Here is a 13,558-nt window from a genome sequence, read left to right on the forward strand (position 1 = left end):
ACTCTGTACCTTCCATCAGATCTGTTCCCTTCGAAGTACAGAAGAATCTGCTTTGGGAAAACAGCAAGCCTGAAAAAGGTGGTATAGTCACGAATGTTCTCTCTGGCATCCAGCCCAAAGAGGCTGGAGTTGTTACAGAACCTCAGCAAAGATTTTCATCAAAGCATATGAAGTCAAATCCTGGAAGTTAATGGGAGTTTTCTCATCAGTCTCACCCATGGTAGCCTAGTTGAATGCTATGTGCAGTTAAATAAGTGCTTAATTAGTACACAAGGGTTCAGAACAGTAAGAGATACTGTGTTTCATTGGGGTGGCTGAAGGGAAATAGGGAAACAGAATTTTTAAAGTTGTCCGGACTAGAATTTGGCCAGAAGCCATCTGTGATTTGTAATGTTTGTTATAAGATCAGGCTGAGAAGCAGAAAGGAACTTCTGGTTTTTAGTGTTTGCTCATTTGTTGAATAGGAGTGTGATCTTCCTGCAGTCACATAGTGCCCGTTTTCCCATTTCTGAAAATTGGATGTTACTGTCTGCACTCTCAGCATTATACTGGAGTTCAGCCCTTGAGCTATTCAACAAATACATATATGACTTTTAGCCATGGTGTACTCATCTTGGGCATAGTAGTTAGACTGTGTATACAAGGCAGAGGGAGAATTTGGTGTATAGGAAGAGTACAATCCATCAGAATAAGTGTATTAAGAAGGAATCAGGCTGAGCTTGTCAACAGGAGCAGGGGGAAAAACAAAACATCTAAAATCCTCCTCTGTTGGATTTAGACATCTTATGCTGTTCCTCAGAAAGTTATTTCCTCCTTTTGTGACTCCAAGTGCCGAATCTTCTGAAGATAGCAAGACAACTACTCTTCTCACCTGAAAAATACCCTGCAAAACCAGACATTATGTTCTGAAGCACATCACACATTAGAAAGGAGGCAAAACTGGGTATAATGTTCTTGTAATACCATGGTGAAGTAATTGAAGGGTTTGTTCAAGGTGTCAAAGAGAGGTCTGGATAAGTAAACAGTGGAGAACTATATCCAGGTCAGTGGACTGCAGAAATGGACTTCCCTATGTTCCATTTAACTGTTTTATGAAAACAATTCAATTAATCTATTTAACTTTTGGAGTGGGGAGGGAAGGTTCTGCTTCCCTGAGAGTAGCGTCATGTCTGGGGAGGAGAGCGCTGTCTTGACTGAAGCAGGATTTGGATGTGAATTCCCTCTGACAGAGAAGGAACCTGAATGTGGGTCATCAGCCTCCTGAGGGAGCACTCCAACTATTAATCTGTGCTGATAAAAGGTATAGCACCTTCCCAGTTTTTAAAAAGGAGATGGCTGATGCTGTGAAGCCGGATCTATTTGGTATGCTCTGAGAACAGCTACTTCAAACGTGCCCTTCAAATGAGATCAGTAGAGAAATGCCTGGTTGGTGGACAGCAGTGGTGTTTTGAGATCAAAGGAGACATCAGGTTGTGCCAGCCTCTTAAACTTCAGGTGCATCTCAGTGCAGACAGAGATCAGACTTTTATGTGCATAGGAAATGTTAATGCCAATAGCTGAAGTGTCAGTGGAGTGCTTGGTGGTAGCAGAGGAGGGGTTTTGAGTGCTGAGCAGTCAGGCACTTCGGCGTTCACGTGGATCTTACTCGTTGGTCAGTACTGTGATATGTAAATCATTGGATATTTTCTGTAGGATTAACAAAAGTTAATAGATATCTAAAGATATCTGTTCACCATAGGTAGGTGAAATAAGATGGCATTATACTGTTTGCAGAGCTGAATGTTTGCTGAGGATATTATGCTTTATACCGATTTGACCAAAGAGACTACTGAATAACATCATCTGCCCTGTGATTCCTTGAAGTCACCTTACTCTTACAATATGCAGATTGAGCTGACGATAACGGCTGAAGTTCTCAAGTCAGCTGGGGAGTTTGTGTGCCTAGTGGTATCCCTAGAAATAGAGACATCCCAGATAACAAGTATTGTTAGCATGGTGTATTCAGACAATGTGATGCTGTGTTTTTAAATGCGAGGAGGACGTTATATTAGATCTGGCTATTAATCAGCTATAAAATAAGCAGCTGTCTTGGGTTCTCTTTTAAGGTTGGAACTAACTTGAATAGCGATAGTAGTTTTGGGGGCACTGAAGAGGTCAGTCGGTGTTTCCTAAAGTTTCTCTAAAGTAAATATATTTTAATATATTTTTGAGGAAAAAAAGGTTAAAACTAGACGTTAATGTTTTATAGTAATTTCTGTTTATTTTTCAGCCTGAAGATAAAATGGAAATTTCATAGATTCTCTCTGCATCTGCTTTCATTTTTGCTTTGATGTAGATTTAAGCTCCAATCTTAATGCTCTGTGCCTAGAAACTTTAAACAGGAAAGTCAAATTTACCATGACACTATCAATATTTTTCTAGCAAGCCTGTATGTCTAATTCTTGTCTTTTAAGAGCTTCCAATTCATATCGAACTTAAAAGGTGTAAAATGGGTACTGCCTCAGAAGATGACTTGCCTGTGAATAACAAAGTAAAAAAAGGTTTGTTTGTTTGTTTTTTTAGAAGGTAGTTGCAGTGAGATTCATGCACTTTTAAAGTTTATCTGAAATATGAAAGGTCATGTCAGATTCTGCAGCCTTGGGGACTAGACTTCCCATTCTGCAGAAAATTGTCCCTCCTCCTGCTATTTTACTCCCTATTCATCTCTTTAGCCTCTGCTGGCTATTTTTTCCAGGCCACAGGATGAAATCTATCTGACTAATCTCCTAGACCCTTACTTGTCTGTGCCTATATCAGAAATCTTTTTCTTTTTTTGGTTTGCTAGACAGTTTGAGTCCAACCAGTAGTCCTGAGAACTGGTAAGGTGATAACAAGCTCAGCTAAAAAATCCCCTGCTGCTTCCAGCTCATTCTGAACTTTGTTGTGCTCAGGTTGAAATGAAAGTCCTATTTGCACAAAGTACAGGATGATGGGTGGATGGTCCAGCAACATTTCTGAAAACAAGCAGCAAGGGTATGAGGTAAACCAAGCCAAAGGCCTTGCAGTAGCAAATGGTGCATATGTCGATGTGTCTCTCCAAGAGCTTGTTAGGGTTTATACATGTTGCTAGCTCCCTGATGTGACTGGTTACTCTGATGGTTTTATTTTCAGATGAGAGTTGTTTAATGGGGCACAAGCATTATTTCCATGCATATAAATAGTAAGAAGTGTGATTGTTATGATTTATATTTCAATAGACAGTTCTCATGATTCAGTTCAGTTGAATGTTGCCCTGAGGAGTTGAATCCTGCCTTGAAGTTTCTTTGTGATACTGGACAAGATATCTAAAATTGAAGATTCACTACAGGGAACTGTGTGATTTTATTCTGCTTGACCAGACTCAGGTGTTTGAAACATTAAGAGCAGAAGCCCTAAGCACTCAGAAATGCAGCTAGGGACTATAGGAATTTGTATGAAAAGAAGTGTCCCATTGCATACTGAGATGAAAAATGCAGCTCTCACAATCTCCAAAGGAGCACCAGAATTAATTGACAAGTTTTCATTGCAAGGAGCAGCAGTGGTCAGTAACGTAGGTGGATTATCCCATGTGCATGGCTGTGTTTGTGACTTATTGTGAAAAATTAGTTGTTTCGAATTCATCCACATAAATTCTTGTAGAGGGCTCTCCAGAGAGTACCACATTGCAGCTTTTCAATAAATCTGTTTGCACAAATCCCCTTTCTTTCCTAGTCCTTTTGCTGGAATTTGCCTGGACAATTAAGAGCTGTAAAATATTTAAAAATCAATAGAATTTACATGAAAAAAATAACACTAAAATGCATTGACAGGGATAACACTGTATTTGCACGAAAAGCAGCTGGGTATGCATATTTGATTTATTCATTCAATAAGTTTGAGAACATGTAAGGTCTGTGATCCTCTTGCATAATTTGTGCTGGTTTATTATTGGAGTTGTCACTCTTACGAGGAAAATTAAATGGCTTGTTTGGAGGCTTGGGATTCAGTGTGGTAAAATGCAACTACACAATGTTTTGTAAGCAGTGGCTATAATTAATACAATAGTCCAAGCTTAACTGTTTATCTGAATTAAAGCTGACAACTACCTTGTTAGCAAGAGCACAGACATAGGGAGTGGATTTTACTGACTGACTTGAAAGTTTTTCCATTTTCAAAGTAGCAGTTCTGCAGGAGTTGTGAAACTTTTTAAGCGTGAAGCATTTACATTTCAGAATGTTGATTTGGGCTGCATAAGTTTGAAATGATGTTTTTTAGATTCCCCAGTATGACACTGGGTTTCCTGGTGAAGGGAAGTGCTGCTGGGGGAAAACTTGATTCCAGAAAGAGAACAGCAGAATGAGGAACATTTTTGTATAAGGTGCACTATTTGTTCAGTACCAAGTGAGGTTTTATTCTGAAAGGTAACCTTAAAAAGTAGTATCTTAGGATTCAATGTTAAGTGCTTTTCCAGGAAGCTATAGCGCAGGTACACTCAAGTTTTGGGTTAACCGTCCCCCCAACTTTCGCTACACAAAAGGTACAAGTGTTGGTTGCCACAAGTATAGCAATCTAAAGTTAGAGCTAAATTTTCATGAGTATAAGGCTACAAAAATCTGCTGCTTATTTAAATTAAGCTGATCTTGTGGCATTAGTCATCTTAGTTTGGTGAAGACATTGTTTAAAAAACCAATGTGGTAAGCCAAAGGCCATGTGACTATTAGTATATTTATGTTAGCATTTTATTTTGGATCAAAATTATGCTTTTGAAGCAAGTCTCTGGATCGTGCCTATTTACTGTGCTTTGCTTTACATTGAAGAGTGGTTTTGGAATGTGTAAGCTAAATTCCTTTTGGATGAAACTAAAAATGTGTCGAATGAGTGCACATGATGCTCTCCTACTGCTAATGGGTAGGTCTGGTCTACAGGACCAGACTAGACCTAACTTGAAGTAGCCTTCCTCCCTCCCTTTCTTCCCAAAACAAGTATAGTGTGAGTAACATACCTTCAGCATCAATGTTTTTGCTCTATAGAACTGATTTTATTGTGCCATGCTACTTGCTAATGTAGACACAGGTAGTGCTCATAGTCAGGGAGTTGCAAAAGACCTTCGTTGATAAAACCAGAATCTTGTCTTGTGAGGCAGAAGTCAGCTTTCAAGAATAACTGCTAAATCAGCAAGCAAATCGCCTATTAGGAACTGCACCTGCGTGTCAGGTAGGAAACTACAGGTCGTGGTGTTTCAATGTCTAAAAAACCAAAAAAAAAACAAAAAAAAAAAAAAAAAGAAAGAACTACAATCAAGAAACTCTACTCTTTCAGGAAACAGAGCATGCTCCATAGTCTGATGGACTCATTCTCCTTAGTTTTTGTCTAATTAAACATTAACTTACTTCAGTTACGATGTGGAGGCTGTTCCAGTTGAGTATTTTGGGGAAGTGGATGGTAGCTCTTAAAATAACCCCTGAATGAAATGGCCCATTCCAATAAGCTGGCAAGTACTTCTTCCAAGAACGTTGGTTTTGGACTTAACAGCTGGGGACAAGTGCTTACCTGGCAGAAAATGATGCAGATTTGGTGCTGATCCCCCAAATTCATTTATTTTAGTTTTAAAATCCCATGTTCTCTCTGTTTAGGTAATATCTGAGTATGTGCTGAGTGTCTATTTTTCATAAAGACAAAGTTAAAAAAAAAAAGAAAAGGTAATATATTGTCACTTGTTTAGTGGAAAGTCTGATTCATTGTTTTGTTTTTTTTTTTTTCAGGTGGTAGGTAGAACAAAGAGCCCATTAGGACTGCACTAAAATGCTGATGAATGTCAAAGAAAAAGCTAATTGTGGTGCTACAACTAACACAACAAAATGAAAGTTTTACCAAGAAGCTTTTTGAGGTTTTAGTGAGCAGTTAGAACACTTTTCTGTGTATTCAATGTTACAATAATTTTTTGCCACTGGAGGCAGCAAAAGATACTATTTTAGGAGCCTTTCTCTTTCACTGATGTAAAATGAGAATACTTCAGGTGTAATCAATGGCATTTTTCTACATGAGCCTTTATTTAAGCAAGAATGTGAGCTACTTTAAGAGAGTAGTATTCTTTAAATAGCTGTGTTCCTAATTTAAGAATAGCTGCATTAAAACCTTTTTTCCTTAAGTGTTTGTTAAAATTGTCCACTCCAATTCATTACAATGAATTATTTATTTTTCTTGATATCATAATTCATAGCTTTATAAGCTCACTTGTTAATGATCCCGTGTTAGTGCCATCTGCTTCACCAATAGCAGAAGTTCCCATTCCAGCTTTTGTTTGACTTGGTAATGCTTAGCACTACACAGGAGCCAAGTTTTTCAGTCCACACAGCGAAAAGAAAATTTTTAAAGTAAAATCTGATATTTTCTGATTTTTTTTGTAGATTGTAAATAGGAGAGTTTAATGTATTCATTAAAAAAAACCCACAAACAAACACAAACCCAACACCAAAACCAAACCCCAAACCAACAACATAGCAAATTCCTTCAGTAATTTTGCTTTGGTGATCTTTAGGAATAGCCTTATCTATCTTCTTTGTAGTTCTGCATGAAAAGTATTTTGTTGCGTTTGCTGGTTTCATGAACTGCTTTCTTCAGGGTTTATTGTGATAGGCTCCCACTAAATATAACTTATGTGGCATTCTTAGAATCAACATTTCAATGCTAATTCATCTGCAGAAGAAGAAACTCCAACTGCCATGTGAAGAGTAGCCCCAGCTTGTTGCTCCACTGTCTTTTATCAGTGTCACTATTTTAGAATTGTGAAAAAATGCTTTGTCCCTTCCCACATACTCTGACATTTAAGTAGGCAATGACTGTTCATTTAAAAAATGAATCTGTAGGGCAGATCTTTTTTTTTTTTTTTTTTTTAAATCCTGGAAAGTAGACTGATGTGAAAGCAGCAACATGAGCAGGAGGAAATTTTCAGTGGGATGATTCAGAGTTTTTCTCTCTCAGAAGCTCATTGTATATTTGGACTCCCACCGATGTGATCAGGAATATGTGTAACCCAAATCTCTGCATTATCCTTTCAAGGGATCTTGGTTTGCATCTTGGATATCTAGTTGTATTTTCACCAGTACAGAAATTTTCTCAAAATTTATAACCATCTTCCAACTTTCTAGATTAAATTAATGAAGTACTTTATTAAGGGTAAAATCCCTCTACCCCCACACTCCCTACCTCTTTCTTCCTTCTTCCTCTGTACTAAACCTCTTTGTGGAAGATGCTTAATAGATCTTTGGAAAGGAAAGGAACAGCTCCTCTTCAGGCAAGTAGTAAAATACAAATACCAAACAACAAAGCAAACATGAATTACTAAGTGCAAACCCCTTTCTGTGGTTGAAGCTCTGACTTTGGAGTCATACTTTGTTAGGACCTTCAGGCATGCCCATATCTTAGCACAGTGTAGCCCCCCATTGTGTGTTACTGCTTACATCATTTCACAAAGGCTGGGAATAGCAGTGGTCTTTCCAAAAGGCCCTCTTGTTTGAAGCAATGAAAGCTTTTTGCCCCCTTGGAAAATTAAATAGCCAGCAACCTCACAGTCTGCAGAATAACTTCTAGCGATACTATTTTAACACCGAAAGGAATCAAAGAAGGGGCATTTATTATTTTATTGGCTACCGGAGAAAAGGTTGTCTTTAAAAATATATATGCCTTTTGCATATGCTTTGTGACAGACATATAGCCTGAAGACTGGCATGTGACAAGGCGAAATCAATAAAAAAAAAAAAGGATAATGATATTATAAATATTTATAGAATAGCTAGATGAGTATAATATGACAGGAGGAAGCCAAGAAGGCTTTTAGAATAGCAAATGCATGCTCTAAAATATATTGGAATTCTTCTGAGCGAGTTAAAATTGGGTAAAAAGGCATTGCATAGTCTGACAGAGACGTTCACAACACCTTTGATTAAAGTCCGTTCTAGGCAACCATGAGAAAAGCTTCATCAAACAAGTTCAACTAAATAAAAGTTGGAAAACAGAGGAAGGAAAAACTTTTCAGAAAGGATGAGGTTACTCAGTGATGGTCCCAGTGGGACTTGTAAGGATTGTTGATTGATTTGCAAACTAGGAAAGTAAGGAAATGGTTGTCTGTCCATTTCGTCAGGATTAAAATAATCCAGCTTTATTCAAAGACTAGGAATTTTCCAGGTCCACTAAAAGATGATTTTTAATTAAATTTTTGTATATAACTGGCTGTTGATGTAGTTGTGCACTTGTTGATACACACATCTGTAAGTTATACCTGTAAGACTGCAAGGTTTATAAGCAGCAAATAGGAAAACAAGGGTGTGAGACTGGAGATGAACAAATTTGATTCCCTAAATGCAAGTAAAAATTTCCTCTAGTCACCCTTCTGTCCTCCTGTCCTGTAGATATTAGGCCTTACTGCGTGGCTAATTCGTCTACAAGAGGACTTACATTGTGGGACTTGGCTCCATTCATTCTCTGGGTTGATGTAAACATCAAGAATAAGCCAGAGGTTTTGTATGGAGAAATTTATCCTTTTCTGCTTGTGCTGCAGATGGCTGAATTTGCTCAGTCTGCAAAAGCTGCAAGAAAAGTACATAATGAAAGAGAAAATTATACTAAAACCAGAAGAAACTATGCAAGAGACCAACTTGTTCTGCCTCTAACAACAGGCCAACCAAAGCTTCTTCAATGGAGATATCTGTTTTTGCTGCTGAATTCTTGCTTACAGAATTCTCTTTCCCATTAGTCCAAACAGAGCACAATTTTGTTAATGGTTGGGTCAGGGTGCTAATTATCTTTGTGAAAAATGGATGGGCAGACGGGTCCAGGAAATAGATGCTTCCTAATTTGTTAAGGGCTTTTAAAGATAAATGGCCTTGAAGTAGATTTGTTTTCAAACGAATAGCCAATAGAGTGCTTGGAGCAGTGACCCAGTGAGCTCTCATCAGTTTTTCTCAGAGTGATGGGTGTTGCGTATTCTGTCCATTGACGTGGTCTTTGCCATCAGAAGTCCCAATTTATTAATAGTTTTTAGGGCAATAGTTGTAAATTATTGCAGCCCAATTTTATTGTTTTACATCTACCGAGGACTGAGCCCTTTGTGTAGCTTTATATTAACTCAGCGAGCACTATTAAAATATTGACATTTAGGCTCATTTTGGTAGCATTAATCATAGCATTTTATTATGCATTAATTGCAGTGGTTTGAAATGACTGGAACGTTCACTTTTCTAAAAGCAGGAGAAACAATAATTTCCATTCCTCCAGTTTTTCAACCCATAGCTGTGGTTAAAAAAATCTCCACAACCCAAAATACATAAAACAAATCCTCCTAATTGTGTGTGCTGGGAGCATCTACCTCTTTGCTTCTTTGCGACAACTGAAAAGTAAGAGCCAGCAGATCTTAAAGGCCTCACTGGAAACTCTTGGAAGTGTCATCTCTGAAAATCAGCCTCTGAAGTCTTGATGTGGACATCTACAGCCAGGCCTTGGCTTCAAAAACATATCTTAATATATACCAAGAGCCCTCCTGATGTGCAAAAAAAAAAAAAAAGCTAAAAATCTTCTGTGTTTCTATATGCTGATATAGCTTAAGGGTTTAAAATAGGTGTAGAAATCCCTTTTGTGATTCACCAACAGGAATAGGTTTACAGGACCTGTGTCTATTTGTATTATCATATCAGTAAAAGAACCTGTGATGTTTGCTGGCTCTCTTCAGTGGAGGGCACCACTAGATGATTATGTTTAATATAAGGAGTTGGCAGCCTTTCTCACTTAACCATCGTTAGGATATGTGCTGCTGAGGTCCCATTTTGTGAGGCAGCTGGAAATTGGCACTTAGTTTGAATGTATTGTTTTCTGCCTTTCTCTTAAAGTTCAAGGACAAGGCAAAACTGTTCAGACTAAGCATAGGCAAAGGTTTTTCTCACTCTCCTTTGTTTACTTGGTGCTCTGACCCCTCCATTTTATTATGCATTAATTGCAGTGGTTTGAAGTAAGTAGATTTATTTTTCTAAGTAAATTTATTCCCCTATATGTACATGAATTAAATAGAAGTGTGGACCATGTCAGCAAAGATGTAAGTGGAAGACATGAGGGAAGGTATTTGAAAGCACAACGCAGAAGGTAGCTGCGGTAAATATGTAGACTTTTTACTGGAGTAAAAATTATCTAGGTCTTCGGTACTGTTTCTCTTAATACTTACAAAGGAGGACAATACTGTTACCTCTGCTTTACAAATAAGGGAGCTGAGGCATAGGACAGGTTAGTGGAGAAACCTCAAATCACTCAAAAGGCAAGATGGAGAACAGTGCAGCCATTCATGATTTTAAAGGTTGTTCCCTCCCTGCTCCCACATGAAGATGTTTCTGCACCTTCAGCAGGAGTTTCACCACCTGTATTTTCCCTGGTAACATCATATGGCTTAAGCCAGAGCCTCACTTATAGCCTTCTGCCTCCTGCTGTACTGGATCTGCTGAAAAGCCCCAAAGACTTTCTAGTGATAGAGGTTTTCTTTTTTCAATTCCAGTGGCTTCACATGACCAAATAATACTTCATTAACCTGATTGCCTAAAGATATGGAGTTCCAGGGGAAACTTGTATTCCTGTATGATTGGCAAGATAATTAGGAAGTGGAATAATCCAAATCCCAGCACAAGCAACCATCATAAGATTTATGTATTTATTATTTGAAACCAACATGTGCCATATCATAAATACTTTTATTTTAAGGCTTTTATATTTGTAGGTTTATTATTGATCTTCACAATGGACATATTGCTAGGGCAGGAGGCTTTAGGGGCCCATTGAGACTGTGGGATCAGGTCAAGTTGCTGGTAAATCCACTGAGATTTTTAGTCTGCAGTATCACCTAGATAACACAGGCTAAAGTTCACTTTTGCTTTTACTAGCTTTGATTTTAAGCTTCTTGGGCATGGGCTTTCCTTCTGTATTTGTAAAGCACCTACCACAATTAGAGCTTCTACATGGTATGAAAATGTAGGCACAGCAGACACTGATGGTAGCGAGGGTTCTGCATCCACCAGAGAGAGTGGAATATGGGACCTAGATTAGAGACAGGTTCATACAGAGTCAGCTACAGCCTTCCCTGTTAAGAGAGGCCAGGACAAAACTAGTATCAGTAAATGCTGCATCCAGGTGGCAGCAGCAAGTGGGAGATTACGTGCGAGAGCTGTATAGATGTGGGGTCTTGTTGAGGATGGCCTTCAGTGGTTAAAAGTCACTTATAAATTAAATGTTTAGCAAAATCCTACCAAGTAAAAGGTGTCTAAGGAAGTTCCAGCAGCTTCTCGATCCGAAACTGATGAAACCTGAGAAGCAAAGAAATTAGCGGAGTTGCTCTGAGGTGGTTGGACTAAAATTAATATGACAAAAGCAAGATAAAGAAAATAAGGGGAAAAAAAATCAATATTCTTGCTAATAAGAATCAACATTTATCTTACAGGAAACCTGAAGTTTTGCCTTCTGATTCTGAACCAGCCTTTCAGCAAAGATCATTTCCATTGTTTGTGGAGCAAAGGTAATAATAACTTACATACATCTTCATTTGCTTGTTTATTTAGCTGCTACCCAGTTAATGTACTTCATGTCTGTTGAATTGCAATGTGGCGATTTCCTCTTAAGTAGAGCAACCTTCTGGTGAGGGTGTGAATTGGCAGAATATGTCCCTTGTTGCTGAATGCAGCAAATGAGCTGATTATGCAAATTCTGCATCTCTGCATTGCTTACGTCAGTGGGAACTTTATGGACTGATCTGTGTGAGACTGTAGCTTTTCAGAGGCATCTTAGGAATGATCATTGTTTTGCTGACAAAGTGTAGTAGATCAATGGTGCATTTAAGAGTCTAGAAGCAAGCATTGCTTTAAAGGTCATCAGTGAAATGTGTTAATTTTAATCAAAATAAAATGAACCATGTAGATATTATGTTGTGGAAGCAGTGGGAATTTGTGTGCGTGTCAGAAATATGCAAATCAGATTTCACTACCCCTTTGTTTAATATGCACAGTGCTAATCATCATCTCTGGTATGATAGCTGCAGATTTACTGACGTTTTGTGGGGATAGATAAATCTTTACAAGCTTGGAGCTATTAATTCCTCTGGTGCAGAAATGTAGTCCTTCAGAAGCTTTCTGACAAACCACAGGAACTGTCTCTAACTTGTTAGCAGGCTGGGAACCTTGCAGAGAGATTCCTCTTAACTGACTGGGGCAGATAGAGCTCTTTGATTTCACCATAGGCATAAGGGCTGGCAGGGGGTAGCTGTACAGTTAAAAGGTATTGCAGTAAGGGATGAAGTGGGAAGGATGTATTCATATCACTTAATTCCAGTAAATCTAAACTAGGTGCCTATGTAGGCATGAGTGAAAAAAGGAGAGACTTGCACAGGATGATTCCAAGCATCTGAAAGAGTATTGTACCCCAAAAGGGCTCTGTCTCACTTGCAATATCAGCAGGAAATGGCAGCAAGAAGTGCTTGGTGTATTTTCTAGATATGATTCTGCATGTTTTTTGATTTAAAAACATACACTGAAAGACATACTCTGTGTTAAATAACGATGGGAAGAAGGGTAAGTATTTTCATCTTATTCCTTTGTCCCACCTTGGTTGTTTTTTGAGTGTTGAGGTTAAAAAAGAGACAGCAAACCAGGTGTGCACAGTTACTGAATTGGCAGTATTTAGTGTCTTGTCATACCTTGCATCTGTTGCTTTTATGCTGTATTCTGTTAATCAGACTTTTTTTTTGTCTGTCCTTTGGAATTTTAAGTCTTCCTCTTGCAATCAAACCTGTGCAGGGTGACTCTTGGGGCATGGAGTGCTTCTTATTGTAACACTTGTGGGCCCTTAACTACAGTGCTTCAGTGAAGGGCTGGGATAAGAAGCTGAATAAAATTGAGTAGACCACAGACTGTCTTTCTTGAGACTACCTCAATGGGTTCCTGTCCTCTGAGCATAGCTGTGCTGAAAGTAATTACTGGTGCTACGGAGAGTTTTTCAAAGAATCTGTGAAAGTTAGAAACTGAAGGCCTATTTAAGCTAATAAGACTTTTGCTGGTAGGTTACTTCCAGAAATAGGTGGATATTTTCTAAGTGACAGAGGAAGGTGATGACATAGTGAACCTGAAATGTTTTTCTTCAAAACATCTTAGCTTCAGTAAGCCTCAATGAATCCAGGACAAGGTTTTGTCAATGTCTGACAATCCTATTGGACTAGTCACAGAATCACAGAATGGTCAGGGTTGGAAGGGACCTCTGGAGATCATCTACTCCAATGCCCCTGCCAGAGCAGGGCCACCTACAGCAAGTTGCATAGGACGGTATCCAGGTGGGTTTTGAATGTCTCCAGAGTCGGAGACTCCACAACCTCTCTGGGCAGTGCTCTGCCACCCTCAAAGTAAAGAAGTTCCTCCTCATGTTAAGATGGAACTTCCTATGTTCAAGTTTGTGCCTGTTACCTCTTGTCCTATCAATGGGCACTAGTGAAAAAAGACTGTTCCCACCCCCCTGGCACCCTCCCTTTAAGTATTTATAAGCATTG

The 13,558-nt window shown here is 38.6% G+C and overlaps 1 protein-coding gene across 1 annotated transcript in view; it reads left to right on the plus strand.

The window, feature by feature from the left end:
• TPK1 (thiamin pyrophosphokinase 1) overlaps positions 1–13,558 on the plus strand; it is a 314,822-nt gene that overhangs the window by 50,081 nt on the left and 251,183 nt on the right. Inside the window, exon 2 of the mRNA XM_082480043.1 lies at positions 11,468–11,542. Coding sequence (XP_082336169.1) covers positions 11,468–11,542 — 75 coding nt within the window. The remainder of the gene's footprint in view (positions 1–11,467; positions 11,543–13,558) is intronic.

This window comes from Vanellus vanellus (genome assembly GCF_965231255.1).
Source record: "Vanellus vanellus genome assembly, chromosome: 2".
NCBI classification, from domain to species: domain Eukaryota; kingdom Metazoa; phylum Chordata; class Aves; order Charadriiformes; family Charadriidae; genus Vanellus; species Vanellus vanellus.